Genomic DNA, 20,631 nt, shown 5'->3' on the forward strand with positions numbered 1-20,631 from the left:
GCTAGCTTTCAGATGTGCCAGGGAAGGACCAGGGGGTCAATGCTGGGGCCTTTCTACTGATTGTACGGCCCAGTGTGAGCTGTAAGTTCTATTTTTTTTCTTTATGCCAGATATGGTTATATGAACAGCTTTCAAAATGAGAAAGAAAGCCTTCGCTTTTGCTGTACTTTGCTTTTGTGGGATCCTCAAGGCCTTTCAGAGAGCTGTTTCCCACAGCAAGAGAACAACAGAGAAATCAGTTGTACTTTAGAGCGTGGTGTGTGGGTCTCTAACTTGTTCAGGTGGAAGAGCTCCCTTACAACTTGGCAAGATCCTGGCGATAAAAGGCAGTGTTGGAGGATGGCAGTGGTTGCAGGTTTTTTTTTTGTTTTGTTTTTGTTTTTTTTTAGATCCCAACCAAACTAAGTGAAAGTCGTCTTGTACTGAGAAGCCAAAACCAAAACTTCTAATTTTGGAATTTTGTTTAGAACCTGACCTGTGAAGGGGGGAAGTGGAGCCCTTTTGGGGCTCCACAGTAGGGCAAATCAGCAGGTGTGGATCTGAGGGCACTTTGTGTTTCTACAGAAAGATAAGGCGGCCAAGGCAAACACAGCTGCTTCCAAAGCAAACTGGAAACAGAGATCTGGCTCTGTGATAGGCAAATATGTGGATGGCAGAGGGATCCTTAGGAGGTAAGTCATCCTGGATTTCTTCATTCATTATGTGTTCCTTTGTCTTGCACCTCCTGGGAGATGGCTCTGAGCGCATAGGTTGGCTCTCAAGAAGTGGCCCCAGTGGGGAAGCCCAGAGCCAGTTGCACTCACTCCCCTTGAATCTCAGAGGACATGTTCCTTCCTGTTCTGACATCCAGGTGTCAGGAGGACTGCGCAGAGCAGATCTCTAGGACAGGACATTGTCTTCTAGTATGTGCCTGCAGATAGGAACCAAAGAGGTGCCGGAAATTAGAAGAGTAGAGAAAGAAGGGAGATGAAAGGTGTCAAGGGAGAGAGGTGGAACGTGGCTGGAAGATAGTCTGCTCTCTGTCAAGCAGAATGGATGCACTTGGTTTTTTGGGGACATGACATTTTGGCTCTGAAGGGTAATTAAAGTGTGGCATGGTGTCTCCAACAGTTGAGCTCCTTTGCACACAGGAATGGGGCCCGTGCTTGACACATTCCTCTCAATGCTTCATATTTAATGTTACCTCACAGATAACATTTTTGGTTGCGATTAGACAGCACAATAATCGAGTTTGAGTCCCGAGAGGAGTGGCTCGTTGCACATTGAGAGAGACAAGCCAGTCCTCTGCCCTCTCTTCTTTTTGGCATGTGTTCCATCCACATAGACAGCCACAAAAAGGCAAAGGCAACCAGACCCCTAAATATCAAAGGTAGGGAGAAAGTTCACGAATTTGCTCATCCAGGAGACCCTGAGGACAGCAGCATGAAATACACAATACAAAAAAGGGAAGTGACTTTGGAGACCCTGACAAGCACCTTGGTCAAATCTTTGGACCCAATTATCCTCAATTCCTTTTCTAAATAGCTCAGCAAAGGGATACAACTTGGGATCCAAGTTTTTGCAATAATAGTTGGCCTGTTGGTTGCTCAGCGCTGAATATATTCATTCAATAGACATTCACTGCTTGCTTGCTGTGTAACCGACATTCTTTTCAGTTCTGTGAAGACTCCAAAACTAAACACGAATCCTGCCATATCCATATTGAGTGCCTACTATGGGCAAGATATTATGCTCTGTGCTAGAGTGGTGAGCTAAACCCTAGCTTTCCTGGAGCTTAGGGTTGAGTAAAAGAAAAAGAAACAGTAATCATATAAGTAACAAATCATGCACCCCAAATTCCAATACAGACTTTGGCAGAGACCACCACTGTCTGCTGCTCATACGTAGCCGTTGGTGGCAAAACCAAAAATGAATTTAGTCATGCTAAGCTGAGAGTATTACAGGATGTCAGTAGTGTTTGAGAATTTCCCAAATCAAAAGCATTTTCTAAGAAATGCTTCATTTTAGGGCTGTTTCCCTAGTCATTTTTTTTTTCTGGTTGCAAGGCCTTCCAAACAACATGCTGTGTGTGTATGGGCACACTGGATTGCATGTGCACACATGCGTGTACTTGTGTGTGTCAGCAGAGTGAAAATGGATTGGAATACTAATTGTGTTCTAAAGCGGATAAGCCATCAGTAGGCTTGTTAGACTATAGAAGAAATTTGTTGGAAAGAGGACAGTCAGCTTCTATTAAAAACTATGATTTTATAAATAAAGGAGAAGGTCCCTGAATTGCTACAAAATTCTTTATTTTGTATCAAGGGACCCAAATTAAGTCACCGTTTTTGTGAGCAAGCACTCTCTTATCTTTCAGAGTTGCACTTGACTTCAGAACAATGATACATGCAGTTTTTTCTTTTCCCTTCCTATTATTGGTTCTTAGGAATAATAACTTTTATAAGCCAGGGGGCAAAATGAAAGGAGCTTCACTGTTTTTCATATCATGTGACCCTCATCTATCTTCTTTCTCCTTTGGCCCTGTCACCTGCTCACCTAATTTGCATTCCGTTTTTTTTTTTTTTTCTAATCCTTGCATGCGTGTGTGTGCATGTGTGTTTCACTTTTGGACTTAAGGTTCTCCCTGCCAGATTTCCATTTAAAACCCTTCTCAGCTTTAACTGTTTATTCACAGAGACTTGACTTCCTGTGCCAGGAAGTGAGGCCTTTGCTCTCAAAACCTGAAAATACAGCCTGTGCATTGGCTCATATCTGGTTGCCCAATTTCCTCTACCTCCTACTGCTTTCCCTTGTTCTTGATGCTTCTGGAAGCAAATATGCATGTAGGCCTCTGAGGCCACTTATTCCGGACACTGACTAGCAGGGTCATTGAAAGAGAAAGGTAGGAAAGGCAGGTAGAGGGGCCCTGCCTGACTTCCTTGCTACCCAAAGCCCATCCACAAATGGGCAGTTGCTTCTGAGCCAGTGGTGGGGGCTCCTCACAGAGCAGCAACACCTCCTCACTCATTTTGCTGAGGACTATTTTGTGAAGACATCTGTTTTTATGCATTGTCTTATTACTGAGATAGGCAAGGCAGATGAGCCACATTCCATGGTGAGGAAACTGAGGCTGGAAGAGTTGAAGTGTTTTCTTTAGTGTCGCAGTCAGTAAGGGCTGGTGTCAGGACTACAGCCAAGGTCACCTGATTATTAACTAAAGATGCTTTATTTCCAGATCTTTTATGCTCCTTTCTTTATATCCTTTACTACCCCTTTTTGGCACTTCTCACAGCTTGTTGAAGTGTATATAGTTGTGCCATTACTGCTTCAGCCCCCCACTAGCTGAACATTCCATGAGGATGGGGTTGTGTTCATCTGTGCATGACTGTGTCATTAGCTAAATACCTGGTGCTCATCATCCTCACAACACCTCCATCATCATCATCACCATCATTATCGTCACCACCAACTTCACCATCAACACCACCTTCATCATCATCATCACCATTGCCTTCATCACCACTGCCTTCATCAGCATCACACCACCTCCATCATCATCACCACCACCTTCAGCATTATCATCGCCACTACCTTATTACATTCATATTCATTAAGCACTTACAGAAGTGTATTGGGTGAATGGGCTAAAGAATGTTGGATCTGTTTGGTTTTCTTTTCCTTTCCTGGAGCTCTCTGCCCCTAAGGTTTGATGCTCTTCAGTTAGTTGTTTGTCACAGAGCTATCAGGCATCTCTCCAGTTTCCATATTTATATATGTTATTATATTCTCCCCATTTCTCTTTCTTCTCTACTCCAAAATAGCCAGTCAGAGGAGGAAGAAGATGTATTTGGCCTCTCCAGGAGGAGAAGCTCCCTAGGCCTGAGTGGATATCCCTTTCCAGAAGAGGAGCCAGGGGCTGGGGGTCCATTCCCCCGGGCATTCCGCAGAATCATCTCCATTGAAGAAGACCCCCTTCCCCAGCTCCTGGATGGCAGTTTCGAGCAGCCATTGAGCAAATGTCCAGAAGAGGAAGAGGTCTCCCAGCAGAGGGTGCAAGGACAAAGCCAGCAGACCAGACCTTTGGAACCCATGCCTACCTCTCCTCGTGGGCAACCTGTTGGAAAAGAAGCCTTGTCTAAAGTAAGGACACATCCTGTGTTCGTTTGTAGGTGTCACTCTTATGCCTGTCCATTGCATTTAAACCCAAGAGCCCCAAAGGCATCTCAGGAAGTCAGATGTGGCTGGTCTCATGAATCACCATATTTGTGTCCTTCAGATACCAGCTTGCTCTATTGGACTGAGGGTCACTGGGGAGACTCAGGGGTCCTAGTAAATTCTCTTTATAACTTCTGTGGTTTGCCCTATTCCCCACCCTATGTTCTCTTTTCTGATTCAGATTCAAAAGCATTTACTGAATAACTACTTTAGACAGACACTTTGCTTGGCTCTTAGCATAAAACATCACATACTTTTAAAATTACACATCTTCCCTTATATTTTGTAACTGTTCTCAGCAAAACCAATCATTGCTTTGTAAAGTTTGTGTACCATCATTTTTCTCTAGGTTCCCAATCAGCTAATCTTCCTTTCATTCCCAAATGCCCTGCTTATCCCTCCCTTCAGGGTGATCCTCCTCTCTTCTACCTCCCTGCTGCACTCCCTACCAGAGCTTCTTGATCAATTCTGTAGGATAAGGAGGCCATAGTAAGCATCTTCCTCTGGTTCATGGAGATGATGTTCCTCATCTCATTTGTGACCCAGGAATAGACTCCACAAGCCCTTTACCTCCTACTTGACTGTCTAAAAGGCTACAGAAATGTCCATGACAATGTGAAAGAGGCTCTTCCCTGTATACTGGGGCAACTCTCTAGGACTGAGCCATTGCCACTTGACCATTTCCAAGGGCCATATTAGCATGTTTGCCAGGAAAGCTTTACAACAACTGCAGGGACTTCTTGGCATTGGTTGTCATTTTGGGTACTGGGTTAAGATCTGTGCATATGTATCCCTTCTCCAAAGGGCCTTGGGCCAGGGGGAGAGTGAGAGTTGGATGGCCCCAGAGGTGGGTAGCAGCCCTTCCCTTCCACATACCCTCCCACATCCCCCTCAGCACAGACCTACACTTGGAGGCAGGGGGCACACTGGGGTTTTAAATACCCCACACTATGCTCCAAAGGTAAAAGTATCAAGAGGGAGGGGATGGAATAAAGGAAAAACTAAGCATCTGTGTGTGCTGGGCCATGTGATCTGATGGGGCACATCAGAAAGGTCTATTCCCCTGGGAAGTAGAAGCCCAGGGTGTGAGGCTTGGTCCCGCCCCCGAGGAACATGAGCCCATCTTCTTTCCATGTGCTCTCATTTGGGCGCTGGCTCCACCAGGGGTGCTACCATCCAGTCTGGGATGGCAGCTGCAGCAGAGAGGAAATATGCTCTCTAAGAAGTCACATAGCAGCTTCAACAGAGGGTCTACTCTTTGGAAGAGTGCTATGAGGCAGGCCCTTCCATGCCAGGCTGCTGAAGCATAAATCAGTACAAGCTTTCTGGAAAGTAGTTTGATGACAGGAATCAAGGACTTAGAAATTCTATATTCTTTGAACCAGCACTTCTACTCCTACCAATTTTTCCTAATAACCAAATTCAGACAAAGATTTAATTCAAAAATGGTTATGTATATTAGCAAACACTTGACAAAATTCAATAGAATATCATAGCACTGTTAAAAATCACATTTTCAAGGCGCACCTTAGGTGGCTTAGTCAGTTGAGTGTCAGCCTTCAGCTCAGGTCATGATCTCAGGGTCCTGGGATCGAGCCCAGAGTCCAGCTCTGCACTCAGCAGGGAATCTGCTTCTCCCTCTCCTTCTGCCCCCTCTCAGTTTGTCCTCAGCTCTCTCTCTCTTTCAAATAAATAAATAAAATCTAAAAAGAAATCACATTTTTAAGAAACCTGAGTAAATCAGAAATATTTATAATTTAATAATATATGAGAAAGTAGAATAAATGTCTATAATTGATTTAAATAAAACATATTCATCCATCTATATAGAAAAAAGCCTGGAAGAAATGCATTCAAATATGAATAGTGACCATTTCCTGGTGACAGAGTAATTATGAATAATTATTGTTTTCTTCTCTACATTTCTGTTTTTCCTAGTTTTAAAAATTAGCATGCATTACTTTTATTTTCTTAAAGCTTTTTTTCCAATGGTAAGACAGAGAATGAGAACAGATCTTACTCCATTCCTCTCCCCACCCCCACCAGTCTGGTTGTCACAGTACAGATTGTCCCCCAGAGGGGACACAGGTTATATGAGTGAACATGACTGTCAGGTGGGTCCTGCCCAGAGCTGGAGCATCAATGCATTCATCTCCTTTGGCCTGCAAAAACAAAACAAAACAAAACAAAACAAAAACAAAAAACCCACTGCTTTTCCTAGAGCAGGACCAGCATAGCCTCTACAGAGGCTTGTCCTGCTCTGGGCTTCACATTCCATACCTGTAGACATGCCTAGGGATACACAGATTGCTGCACTGAGCTTTAGTCTCCAACAAATGATAGCTGGAGCAGAGGCTATGCAGGGACCAGCTGAGTCTATGCCTTACGCATTGGAAGAATAAAGAAAACCAAGTGGCGGGCATAGTTTGTGAGTGTGGGTTGTTTCTTTTTTTTTAAGTTTAGTTGAAACTCCCATAATTGACCTTGAATTCCCTCCTAAGTACTGCATGGAATTGATTTCTCTCCAAAAGGCTGTTAATGGCTTTTCTTTGAGACTCAAGTACTGCTAATATCTGCTGCCACTCCATTATAGTATTTGCTCAATGAGAGGAGCTAATTCCCCCAAATCCGCTTCTAAATATATTCAAAAGATCTTCCTCATTTGGCCAGGCAGTGCGGGGCTGGACCTGGAGGCAGGATTTGGGTGAGCAAACAAGCAGCTTACAGGAGGCAATGATGGAGGCAATGATCGTGCAAGGCAGCTCCTTACCCTAGCACTCCAGGCTGTCCTAGAGCAAGTCCATCCTCCCCAGTGTCCTAGCACTGCTCCCAGTCCCTGCCGACTGGTGGGCAAAAGAAAAGGAGCGCGGTGACCGGTGGACTCTGGAAAGCTCCGCCCCGTGGTCTGGGTAGCAGATTTCCCAGCTTACTGAGTGGAAATCCTTTCCCGGGCAGATGGGATCCTAAATGGAAGCTGATAAGATGGAAGGACGAGCATGGTGCAGGGAGGCAAGAGCATCCTCCATTTGGTCCAGGCTTTCAATAACAGGACAGAAATAAAGGTCCCCTGGACCACCCTGGGCTGTCTCTGTCCCTGTGATATACATACATCTCCCTCTTCCCCTGCAAACATCTCACCTCTCCTTCCCCTGCATGGAGAATCCCTGCCTCCTCTTTGAGCCCCAGCTCAAAATGTCCTTTCCTGTGGGCCCCGGACTCCTCTTCCCGGCTCCCGGAGCACTTGGAAGCTTGCGTTGCAAGGATTTGTTTCCATGGCTGCCTCCTTTTGTCCACACAAACCAGACCTGCACCCTTGTCCCTGTGTCTTCACACCCAGCCCAGGGCCTGCAACACAGCAGGCGGATGACAAGTGGCAGAATGAGTGTCTCTCTTCCCTCCTGCTGATGCTAGAAGGAGCCTTTGTGCCCAGAGCCCAAAGCTACTTGCATCCCAGACTCCTGCTAGTCAGTAGGCCAGGTGCTCACCTGCCCCTGGACACCGCAGGGATTGGTTAAAGGACAGGTTGCAGTGGGAGGACGGGTGGGTGACTGTGCCAGCAGTTGGCCAGACTGGGTGCTGTCCGCAGGAGGAAGCCCCTCTCTCCATCCCAGACCGGCTCTTCAAAATTGTGTTAGTGGGGAACTCTGCTGTGGGGAAGACGTCCTTCCTAAGGAGATTCTGCGAGGACCGGTTTGCCCCAGGCTTGGCAGCCACTGTGGGTGAGTTCTCAGAGGGGCCCCCTCTGGGAAGGGAGGGTGTGGGAAGGGGGCCCAGGAAGGGACTGGGAGCCCAGTGGGAGTGGCCGTGGGGTCAGGCTGGTAGGGGCCCATGCCTCTTATTCCCCAGTGAGGCTGAAGGGGCAAGGTCAAGTCCACCTCCCACACTGTGCCAGACGCCGAGCTCATCCCACACGGAGTAGAACCACTGATCACTTGCTTTGCCCAGCCTGAGGGGAACTGCAGTGGCAAAGATAGGCTCTATGTTCCCCTCCGAACCCATCCCCTTTCTATCTTTTTTCCTCCATTTTCAGCAGGGCCCTGAGTTTTCAGGCTCCTCCTGAGGTGCACACTGAGACACCACGAAGCCCGCCTCCCCTGGGGCCAGCAGGTTCCTGCCCTGCTGCTCTGCGTGTGTGTGTGTGTGTGTGTGTGTGTGTGTGTGTGTGTGGAGAGGGAGGACAGTGCTCTGGGTGGCTCCTTTTATTATCACATCTTCCCCATTCTGCATTCCAGGCCTGCTGGGTGACAGCTGGATTTCATCGTGGAAGCTCATTAGGCTCAGCCATTAATGGATGATCATGGCTTAATGTGTTCCCACACTCAAGTAATATTTTATTCGGATAGAAGCCTTTGCTCCCTTCACCCAGGGCTGCTCATTGCATTGGAGTGGGTCATAAGAGCCAAGGGCATACTGACCTTTTAGCTTCTACCTTTTGCTTGAATCACTCAAGCAAAAAATAAATCCATTGTGAGACTACTGTGTACCGTTGAGCCACAGTGATAAGTCTGTGTATTTGAAAATATATTATTTGTATTTGAAAGTATATTAGTGTGATCTGCATATTTAAAATTGCATATTAATTTGAAAATATATTCTTTGCATTTGAAAATAGATTAATGTGATTTGCATATTTACCATGGGCTTTTATAGTCATCATTTCAATCTATCTTCACACAACCCTGGGAGGGAAGTACTGTTATCAGCTCAACGGGCAGATCAGGAAACTAAGGCCCAGAGAGGTTAAGAGGCTTGTCCACAGCCCCTCAGCTGATATTTAGTGCTATATTGGCTCCCCCACATGCCCCTTCTGTACCATTCCGCAGTATCCCCTAAGCATATTGAATTATATGTGCTCAGCACCCAGCGAGCAGTGAGGACATGTGCCCATTCCGAGGGGTAGGCATGGGTTGGTACAGGCAGGGGAGGTTGCTAAGGTTCAGTGGAACATCAGAAGTTCTGGATCTTTTTTTTTTCCTCAAGATTTTATTTATTCATGAGAGACACAGAAAGAGGCAGACATAGGCAGAGGGAGAAGCAGGCTCCCTGTGGGGAACCCGACGTGGGACTCGATACCAGGATCCCGGGGTCACATCCTGAGCTGAAGGCAGATGCTCAACCATGAGCCACCCATGTGCCCCGTGGAGTCCTGGATCTTCATCTTGGCTCTGCCACTGATCAGCTATGTGATCTTGGGAAGAGGACTTGTTCCCCCTGGAGGCTTCAAGTTTTTCCTCCTGGAGGATTTGAATCAGGTCCCCCAAGATGGCTTCCAAGTCTGGTTCTCTGTTCAGACCATCTTTAGTCTTCAGCTGTCTGACAAGCTAACCCTATAAGACAAACATTCCTTGCTCCAGAACCCTGCCTTGGGAGATTTCATGTTTTTCCCCTTCCTCCCAGACTTGCTCCTGTAGTTGGGTCTCTTTCCATATGCTTCAAGCATCCTGTTCTAACTGTTGGGTCTTTTCCTATGCTCTTATCACATCTGGAACATTCTTTTGTCCCCTGCCTTCAGTCTCATTCCACACAAAGACTGAGAACATCCCTAGATGAAGAATCAGGCCCCTGACAGGAAGAAGAGCAGACAGCCTTCTGCTGGGTCTGTATGACCCAAGTCTGGAGAAGTCTGGCCTTGCTGGGAGTGAGCCCAGTGTGCTTCAGGAAGCAAGGACTATAGGAGGAGGACTCACCTTCCTGGGGGCATTCTATGGGATAGGCCCACACAGGTCAGGGTTCTAGCACAGGTTTGTGGGAGATGGGGAGGAGTAGATGCCAGACCCCCGCCCTCAGAGGCATCCCCCTGAGCAATGCACCCAGCATGCCTCTCCTATCGATGAAATCAGGCTCCATTTACATTTCCAACTTGTGCCCCTGAACTGGAAGCCTCTGAAAAAGGAAAAATCAGACTAATTTGCACTTCCCGGGAGACCAATTATGGAAACACCTACAAGTTAGGAAGGGAAAAATATCAAAGATTCCAAATCAGGAATGCCCTTCATCACACTGCGCAGAACATGCTGGAACGACAGCTGAAATTAGTCTCCCTGCCACACAACGTGCCTTGTTCTGGTACACATGTCAGTAACAGATGTCATGCGAGCCACCAGAAAGATGCTCCCTTTAAAGAGACAGAGGAGACACAGAATCCTGCCCTAGGGCCAGGGCAGTCAAACCCTAGGTTGGGGCTCTGGCCACCACCTGTTAAGGCAGCAATAATAGGGACATAGCAGATCCCTAAACCTTGCCATCACCATCAGAGGGGCCTTCAGGCCTCCTGCTCCCTCATACCGACATGATCTGTACTCCACTCTTGGCTTGTGCATGACATAAATGCTACAATAGGACAGTGTGACTTGGGGCACCCCGCCCACCCCACCTTAGGACCATCTGATTTCTTCAAAGGCAAGTGTTTGAGTCCTGTGGGGTTGTCCTGGCGATGTCAAATGATGGTTTCTGTAGAATGTTGGAGCTCATTTTGTAAATGGCAGGACTGATCAATAGAAGCTAAAGCTCTCTGGAAACCAGGACTCCGAGTCCCGTGCTTCTTCCACTGCCCCACATTGGTTCACAGGCCCCTGCCTTAAAACACAGGCCACAGCCCAAGGCGTTTCTTCCAGAGGTTTCCCCCAACAGAGTACACTCTACCCTTTCTTGGCCACCAGTCTGGTTTCTATCCCATTCCCTATTTCTACAGAGAAATCCCTAGAGTTTTTCTTCACGACAACTTGCAGGCCCTTCCCACTCCCAAATCCCCCTCTGATAACATCTTGAGCCTGTCTTGTCCAGAAGGGTTAATGTCACCCTTCCTGGAGTCCATCAGCCCAACATTGACCCACACCATCCCCCCAGTGACGGGGACTCCTGATGCCCCGCTGTCATTCAGGAACCTGTTAGGTTACAAGTCGGGGGTCACTGCCATGTGTTTGTTGAATGCTACAGCTGAACTTAAAGATTATGAACATCTGACCTACCCTTCTACACCCTCCATCACACTTCATTTGCAGATGAGGAGGGTGACATAATGTCATCAAGGTCACATGGCTGGTCAGGTGCAGAACTGAGGCTGCAATGTGCAACATGGGGTTGCCAACTTCTGAAATGTTAGAACTGCTTGTAGTCTTAGAAACCAGTTTATTACAGGCTCTCTGGTTATTGTGTGTTGCGTGTTCTGTTGGACTTGGACTCCTTGTGTCTCCTGTCACCATCCTTGTCTCCCCCCCACCCCACTCTGTGGCTTTATCTGTTTTCTGGGCCTCTCTGTTGGAGGTTGCAGAGATAAGTACATTGTGTACCCAGCAGGGGCTGTCGGCAAGCTCACCACGGCACAGCACCCATTTTTCAAGTACTCCCTGGTGCAACTTGCTCCCTACAAGACAAGCTCCCTGTCCTCCAGCAAAGTATTTACCTAGTAAGATAGAGCAGGACCATGACCGCAGCCAAGACCCAACTGCCCCAAGCAGCCACACCTGCCCCTCGGCCTGCATGCCTTTCCAGGGGAGGGCTCTTACCTCAGGGGCTTTAGACCTCAGCCTGCTTTCCGATCAGGCCCTGAAAGCATGTTGACCGTGTTTAGCTTTCTCCAGAGTTGTTTTCAGACAGCCAGCAGCTCCTTCAGTCCACCAGAGCACAGACTGGGGAGACCCTTACACTTTTAGCTAAGAACACTCATGCCTAGGTTCAGCCCAGCTAGTCATAATCCATTTTGTTGGGTGCACTTAGCCTGGACTTTCTAGGTTAATGAGGCCACCAGGTGTCCCTGGGGAACAGGGCACTGCAAAAAAAAAAAAAAAAAAAATGAGCCTCAGAGCTGGCTCGCAACTTGCTATAGCTGCTGCCTAGAGTGGGCAAGGCATCTGGTCACTGGACTCTGGCTGCTTCATTCTCTCACTGTGGGGGTTGGGAGTCCATACGCACACATCTGTGTGCATGTCCATGAGTGTGTGTGGTTGGGCATGCACATGTGTGCAAATAATCCTCGTGGGTGTCACAGGAACACTGTGAAGATGGAGGGATGGTTAGGAAAACTAGGAATGTCAAGCATTCTACCAATTGGACAAAATCGCTCTTTTTCTCTCCCGGATGCACAAATGTGCTGACCTCTCTGGCCCTCACCAGTGAGGCACAAGGCCTCTAGAGCCCCTGCTGGTCTGACATTCTAGGAGCCCAGGACTCTTCCTCCCCCCTTCCTGCCACTCTGGAGCTCCCAGGTGCACTAGGCTTTGCCTGGAGACAATGGCTGGGATGACCTTTCCTATTTACTGCTTCTCTGTTGTCCCTTTTGTCTCTGTCTGGCCTCTGTTGCTGTCCCTTACTGAGCCTTGCACATCATTCAGATAGGCTGTCTTAACTTCTCCCTCCGGGCATTTTTGCAGGTGGCAACGGATGCCCTCTGGTTCCCAGATTTGATGCCTTGAGGTGGAAAAATTTTTTTAAAGCGTTAAGCATTTGAATATTCTCACATGTTCTCGGAGAAGCTGCATTAAGGTCCTTATCTCTGAGGGCCCCTGTGGGGTACAGAATGCCTGACCTTGTCTCTCTGGTCCAAGACTCTGGGGAGGGTCACGGCCTCAGAGAGATGATTTTGACTGGGCCAGGGGCTAGGCTTTAAGCTCATCTCAAGGGTGAATGTTGCTTTTGACTCTTCCTCCCTTACCCCTTCTCTTCTGACCCTCCCTTGCCCTGCCACCCAGTCCCCTTCCGTATACCCAGTCCCTCCACATACCTTTGCATTGGCTGATGGAAGTCTGAAAGTACGATCTGTCCTCCCAGGGATATTTGAATTTTGTTAGGGGAACTTCGAAAAGGATTTTAGGGAGGATGGAGAAAAAGAAATAGGAGGACAGTTTCTTCTTCCTCCATCTTTTCAGGGAGGGAGTAGATTTGTGAAAAATAACAATTCTCTTTGCCTTGGCATATCTACTTCTACATATGTGATCTCATTTGAACCCTATTATAGAATCCCTAAAGAGGGTGTGGATTACATTGCAGTGAGGTTCTGCAGGTTCAGAGAGATTAAGTGATTTGACCCACACCCTCCAGCTCCACCATGGCAGAGATAGGACCAGGACTCGGGTTCCGAGCGTCCCTGTCCAATTCCCCACAGCCCCTCCCGGGGGGAGCTACCCAGGGAGGATTGCCGCCCCTGGCCTCACTTGCTTCCAGACATGTCGGGGGATTGTTTACTGATCTGGACGTGATAGGCTCATTCTATCTTGTAGGCATCGATTATCAGGTGAAGATGGTACGTGTGGATGACTCATATGTGGCGCTGCAGCTATGGGACACAGCAGGTCAGGAGAGGTGAGGAGCATCCCTGGCCAAACCCTGCCTCCTCCACCTGCCATCCAGAGGGCTGCGGGGGGAAGCCATGCACCCCCTGATGTGTGACCCTCTGTGGCAGGTACCGCTGCATCACCCAGCAGTTCTTCAGGAAGGCAGATGGCGTCATCGTCATGTATGATGTCACAGCCAGACAGTCATTCCTATCCATCCGGCAGTGGCTGAGCAGCGTGGAGGTGAGCACTTGTGCCAACTCTTGCCTCCCCCTTGTCCCTGCCTGTGTCCTGCCCCCACTCAGCTCTTCCAAAACCTGATTCGGAACCCGCCTTCTATGGGAACAAGGAACAAACCGATTTCTGCTTTCATAGGGCCAACTCCAGCCCAGCCCTGGATCCTGGGTATGAACAAAACTGACACAGTCCCTGCCCTCATGGAGGAGGGCACCTGAAAGACCTAGATTATACCAATAACTGTATTGTAATCGCCATAAGTGCCATGAGTGAATAGGATAAGACTGGGAGGGGCGGGGCGCCTGAGTGGCTCAGTGGTTGAGCGTCTGCCTTCGGCTCAGAGCATGATCCTGGGATCCAGGATCAAGTCCCACATCAGGCTCCTTGCAAGGAGCCTGCTTCTCCCTCTGCCTGTGTCTCTGCCTCTCTCCGTGTGTCTTTCATGAATAAATAAATAAAATCTTAAAAAAAAAAAAAAAGATAGGACTGGGGGAGGGACTCAGGATGGAGTGTCAAGGAAGTTTTCCCCAAGAAACCAGTATTTTAGCTGAGTCCCACCGGCCTTCTTTCCCCCCTTTTTGCCCTCTGTGCCGTTCCACCTCCAGTGGACCCAGCTGTGCCCAGCCCAGGAGCGGCACCACACAGGGTCTTGGGGCCTCTGCCATGACCCTTCACAGGAGGGGAGGTTGATCTACAATGCGAGGGCCCCCCTGCTCACCCCAGAGGCATGCTGGCCAGGGCTCACCAGGCAACAGGCCTCTTCTCTGAATTCTGGATTATCTGTTAAGACTACTTTCTTGATTTATATTTGTAATAAGCTGCTTCAATTTGTAAGTCTTTTTTAACCCTCTGATGACGTCTACCCCTCAGATGCAGCCTTCTCAAGGCCACGGTCAGGGTGGACAAGCCACGTATTTATTTTACAGGGTCTCAGAAGAGTCTTCAACAAAATGCTCACGTGGGATTCCCCGCTCCTGCTACCTGCAGGATCCATGTGTTACTCATTTATTTGTCTAAAGCCCTGCCAGGCACTGTTCTAGGGTCTGGGAATTAGAGCAGCAGATAAGACACAAGGTACCTGTCCTCATGGAGCTTACATTCAACCCTCTGCTCCAGCCCTAGGACCTGGCAACCCCCCACCCTCCTCCCCACACAGTAGCACTGCTGTGAAGGACCCTGTGCCAGCCCGCTCCTGCTGCTCTCCAGCCCCCTGAGAGCTGACACCGTGTCTTGGTCACTGTGCAACTGGCGCTTGGCACGGGTCCCACAGAACTCGTGCTCCACAGATGTGGGAGGCGTGAACGGAGACTGTTTCGTCGTGCGGGCAGAACACTGAAGTTGTTCATTTCTTCATCCTTTTGGCCCTAAGATCTGTGATTCCTCCCACCAAAATCTGTTTCTCTTATAGTTTAGATTGGCTGGGCCACTCCTTTCTCTGCTGCTAATCCACACCCCTCTCATTTCCAGGAAAAATAAGGAACAAGAGTGGAAACCAGATTCAAAGGTTTCTCTGAAATTTGCTTCATACAAATCATTTCTTTTTTTTTTTTTTAATTTTATTTATTTATTTATTTATTTATGATAGTCACAGAGAGAGAGAGAGAGAGGCAGAGACATAGGCAGAGGGAGAAGCAGGCTCCATGCACCGGGAGCCTGATGTGGGATTCGATCCCGGGTCTCCAGGATCGCGCCCTGGGCCAAAGGCAGGCGCCAAACCGCTGCGCCACCCAGGGATTCCCCCATACAAATCATTTCTCAAAATGATTGTACTTGAGAACCTTACAGTAGAGAAAATGTAAGTTTTGAAATGTAGTGAATGGCTCTACATCGAGCTAATAGTGGAAAAATGGGATGGGTATCTGGAAGTGACTCTTATTTAAACTTTGGAATTTATGACATGATTTTTTTTTTTTTTTTTGATAATGCTGCAAATTTCTCTTCCTCACAGAAATTAAGCACCAGGAGAGACTTCAGAGGTTATCTGATCTGGTGGTTCTCAAATTTGTTTCCTTAGAGCCCTGGAAATGTAACTATGTCCTCCGGGAACTGAGGAGGGCAGGAAAGGGCCTAGGGTTGCAAATCTGGGTCCCTCATCTCCCAGGTCAGTCAGAGCTACTTGGCTTCATTCAGTTTTCATTATTGGAAGTCTAGGCACAATTTTTTTAAAAAAGATTTTATTTATTTACTTCTTGAGAGACACAGAGAGAGAGAGGCAGAGACACAGGCAGAGGGAGAAGCAGGGTCCCTGCAGGGTCCAATGCAGAACTCGATCCCGGGACTCCAGGATCACGCCCTGGGCCAAAGGCAGACCCTCAACCGCTGAGCCATCCAGGCGTCCCTGGGCACAATTTTGTTAGACAAGCAGGTTTCCCTTAGAAAATCACTGATCTAAAGCAACATTTCATTCTCAAAGGAAGAAATGGAGGCCATGACTTCTGCACCACCCATTCTTTTCCCAGCTATGGACATTTCATTGTCCCTTGATAGGGACAACTGCAGGCAGAGGCAGTTCGAAAGGCAGTAGTCTGGGATTAATAGGGATGGATAGAGGCAAACTTGCAGAACCGTGCTCTCTGTCATCAGTAGGAACTGTAGTTTCTGAGGCCCCTATTTTGCATTAAGAGCCTGGGATCTAGTCGGAGAGGTGGAATATCAGGTCGAATTTGGTGGTGGCAGTGAGGCGAAGAGATATCAGAGGGCCAACTTTGCAGCTGGAAGCACCAGTTTGGTCATTTTCCGGAAAACCAGGCCAAGCATCCGATGACTGGCGTGTTCCCAAGTGGGGTAAGGCTGAAAAGCATCGTCAGCACGTACCCAGCAAGAGTCCTCAGGGAAGCCCTGTTGCATCAATGGCCCGGGAAACCACACTAAAATGCACTTTGCTCAGAATTCTCTGGGTGCAGATGGGGCTTTTCTGTATAATTTGGAGTTTGGATTTTCCTTCTTGAGACTATCAGCAGAAGGTACAGGTAAAACTCTAAATGGCGATTCCAAACCTGAATAATCAGGATCACCTATGATGCTTTCAAACAAAACAGATGTTAGGCTTTCTTTCCCAAATAGAACGATTCAGAGCCCAGAAATACAATTTAAAAAAAAAAGAAAAAAGGCAGTAGACTGATTCTCTGCTGCCCTGATTCCAAGCCCAAAGAGTGCGTCTCAAAGTTTAATATGCAGAGGAATCTCCTGGGGACCTTGTGAAAATATGGAATGTGACTCCGCAGGTTCAGAATCTTAGATAGGCCCCAAGATTCTACATTTCTAACAAGTTCTCAGGCAAGGCCAATGCAGCCAGGCTGGGGACCACCCTTTGAGAAGCAAGGTTCTGAATCACTTTCAAAGATGTCTGTGTTCCTTCAACTAGAATCTACTGAGCATCACCCACCTGTCTAGCACTGGTGAGGCACTCTGGGGGACTTGGTACCGGGGCCCAGCCCTGTGGCCCAGGGTTTCAAGAACAAGTGCTGGGGGCAGTTGTGTGAACATGTGATCAAGCGTCAGATGGTGGAGTGTGTGTCAAAGGTGTGGAACAGTGGGATCATGAATGCAATTATTCTCAAGATTCTTGAAAAGCTAAAGTCATTCTGCCTTGGCAACCAGCAATCAGAGGTGTCAGGTGACAGATTAAAACCTGACACCTAATTTGATCGGAGGGGATTGAAAATAATAAGTACTTTATATTTGTGGAGCACCTTATTTTTCCATAGAGCTCCAAGCACTTTGCCAACTCCCTCGCCTGGAGAAGGGAGGGTGGAGGGGGAGCTTTAATAACAGGCTTCAGGTTCTGAAGCCTTATTATTAAGTGAATGCTGGCCAGCTGTTCGCAGCGCCCCTTCCTCCTGCAACCTGAAAAGCAGTGTAAGAAGAAAGGGCTTAAATTGCCACAGATTATACGTGGCAAAGACTCACTCTTGGAAGAGGTTGTGTGGGGTGGGAACAGATGTTTGGGGGGTGGGGTGGGGTGTGGAGTACCCTATAAAGGAAGTACTTACTATCCCAGCTCAGCACTTCCAGGCCACAAAACTGGCCGATCACCCAATGACAGTGGAGCAGAAGCTCTAAAGGGTTCTGGCCCCCACATTCTTACAGGAGGCATTTGATCCTCTGGGCACGGGTGGCTCCAGGATAGAGCTGGAGTATGCACGGATGAGAGGACCATAACAGATCCTTCCAGCTCCAGCGGAACTAAACTCCTTTGGCACAAGAGACCTAACACCTGCTCTGCTTTATGAGGTGGGAGAGCCTGGTCCCCATGGCTGTCCTCCTACATTTTCCTCTCCTGGGCAGCTCTACCTTGCCCACAGGCCTTCCACAGAAGAGGCCCAGGCACATCCTGTGCTGATTCTCCTGCCATTTGCATTTCCTATGTACCATATAGCACATCAAAGCAAGTAACCATTCCTGCGAACTCACTATTTCCAACCCTCCCCCACCTCCTTCTCATCTCTGCTTGGGAGGACTGGTTTAGCCAATCTAATCCAGAGAAGAAACTGGTTGTTGGGCTCTAAGGGTCCCATGTTTAGACCATGGGACAAATTGGATGCCTGGAGACTTTGGGGCCTGTATCAGTTAGGGAAAATAGGATTTGGTACAAACCTGAAAGGGCTGGTATTTTTCTCAAATCCAGTTTGTTGGTCCCTGATGTCTGTGGTCCTGGCGTGTTGAACTTCTTGTTTCCATCTTTTGTCACTCTGATAGCCCTGTATTCTTAGGCCTATAAGTCAAGGAGGTGGAAAATGACTGGAGTCATTAAGCCAACAGGAGCAGTGTCTCCAAGCTGGGAAAGAACTTGAAGATTAATCTAATGCAGTCTCTGGTTTTATGGATGAAAAGTCCTGTGATCCAGAGAGAGGAAGTGACTTGTCCAAAAGTACCCACAGCTTGCCAGACGCCCAGCCAGAACTAGAATCTAGGGCTTTGCCACTGCATTATGCTGCATTATGCATTATGTGACAAGAGCATCACATGGTCCATGGTTGAAATCTGCTTCTGAAAAATAGGTGTTCATTTCTTTTCAGTCCTTGCCGCTTCCACCTCACAGCAGAACAGTTCTATAGCTCGAAGGGGCCAGGCCCACTTTGCTCTCCTTTCGTGGACCACTAGCTAATTCTCATTCTGTGATCTTTGCACAGCACAGAGCAAAAAATAGCAGTTTGATTTTTTTCCCCCATGTTCCAAGTTGAGCTTGAAGTGCTGGCAGTTTAAAACGAACTACACAAATAAATCTTGTTTTGACTCATAGTCCAGGGGGTGGATAAATATGGAAACCCCCAAGATATAATTTTGCAGTCATTTTTTTCTTAGCATAACTACATGCTTTAATGTGCTGAGAAATTTTTTTGTTCTGGCTCCAGAGAAATAGCAGCACTATCCTGGCTAAGTGCTTTTTCTTGCCTCCCAGCAAATGCATATTAACACACACACACACACACAGTCACACTCACACATACTACAGCCAACCAAACCCAACAGCTGCACGTTCTGAGCTGAATGTCAGTCCTCTGCTCCAGGTTGACAGCTCGTGTTATTTAAAGTCAGAGGTGGGTAATCTTTTGAATTTCAACACGTCTGTCTTCCAACAAGCACGAGTTCAAAGAAAGGCAACTGAAATGGTTGGAGGAATGGAGAGGCTTCTATGTCAGAGTATCAGAGGATAGGAAGCAGCTGTATAGGTCCATCTCACAGCTCACAGAAGAGAGTCTGTGAAGAGGAATGATTTGGACAGGTCCCACACAGACAGGTTGGGTTGTGTGCCCTTCTAAAGAGCTCTGCTTCCTTCTCTCTGACCTGTCATGCCTACAGAGTTCTCCTGGCATCTATAGAAATGTCAGCAGAGGTGGGGTAGACTTTAGACTCGTTTCCCAAAAGAGATGCACTTTAAACTTTCAAAAGGGAGTGTTGTGTCAGTCAGTGGGTACTGATGAACCTCTTTGTGCCAGGCTGTATACAGGCTGAACAACTAGGCGGGTACGTGAAAAATGTAAGGTTTGGGCAGATAGCCGAAGACTTGAGGTTCAGGTCAGAGAGGACCATGAGACACCTACCCCGGCCCCAACCCTCCCTGTGGCCCTGTGTCAGAGCCCAGTGTTGGGCCAGGGTGATGATGACTGACTGCCTATGATGGCCAGCATACTCTTCTGGCCTTATGCTGGTGCTCACTTATTTTTGCCACATCTTTGGGGATAGACCTAATTCTTTATCAGCAGCAATCCAAGGCCCACAGAAGGGAAGCCAGCTGTCCCGAGTATTTGCATAAGAGAGGAACAATGCAAAGGACAGAAGCCACAGCTGGGGGGTGGCAGGGTAGGGGGAGGCCTTGGCTTTTTTCTGCTCCTTCTAAGATGTTTTATTTTTATATCCAGGAATTGCTTTAAAAAAGAAGGCTGCCCCCCCAACCCTGCCACACCCCCAACCGCCTTTCCCTCAGAGGCAGCATTGCTATCTGTGGTGCACTGGGCTCAGATGCTGGGCATGTGACTCTTCCCTACCTGATCCTATTCGGTCATTCAGTACCCACCATTCCCTTTGCAAGTGAGGAGGCTGAAGCCATCACCCATTCCAACCTACCTGAATCCAGGTTCGAATTCTGCCTTCGGATTTCAAGTCTGATGCTCATATTTTCAGAGTTTCCATGTCAAGAAATCCCACAAGGCTTAGTCATCCCTCACACATAAATCTACAAATATCTCTCATGTGCTCCACACAGCAAGCCTTCTGGCCCATTTCCTTGCTTTCTCCTCTTTTTTTCCTTTTCTGTGAAAAAGTCTTCGCACAAGTTTCTGTGGCACAACACAGTCAGAAAATGGGGGTATTCCCATTACTCAATGCTCTGGTAATAGGGAGCCACAGCATGGTCTCTATGCCATAAGTAGTTTCTCATTTGCAAATAATTGGAAAGGGTGCAATCAACTTAGCACATCAACTACAGTGC

General features: G+C 47.8%; 1 protein-coding gene across 8 annotated transcripts in view; it reads left to right on the plus strand.

The window, feature by feature from the left end:
- The window catches only part of CRACR2A (calcium release activated channel regulator 2A), a 137,619-nt gene that overhangs the window by 100,706 nt on the left and 16,282 nt on the right, over positions 1–20,631 (plus strand). For 7 of the 8 annotated variants that reach the window (XR_012017816.1, XM_072799331.1, XM_072799329.1 and 4 more), the window contains 5 exons: positions 565–671; positions 3,801–4,119; positions 7,781–7,913; positions 13,410–13,491; positions 13,592–13,706. Coding sequence is in view for 7 of the 8 variants with exons in the window: in XM_072799331.1 (XP_072655432.1) it covers positions 565–671; positions 3,801–4,119; positions 7,781–7,913; positions 13,410–13,491; positions 13,592–13,706 (756 nt within the window). In the remaining variant the exon portion in view is untranslated. Of the gene's footprint in view, positions 1–564; positions 672–3,800; positions 4,120–7,780; positions 7,914–8,426; positions 8,762–13,409; positions 13,492–13,591; positions 13,707–20,631 lie in introns of those variants that run through there. The other variant, XM_072799335.1, reaches the window with a different exon arrangement.

Source organism: Canis lupus, chromosome 25 (assembly GCF_048164855.1).
Source record: "Canis lupus baileyi chromosome 25, mCanLup2.hap1, whole genome shotgun sequence".
NCBI lineage: Eukaryota > Metazoa > Chordata > Mammalia > Carnivora > Canidae > Canis > Canis lupus.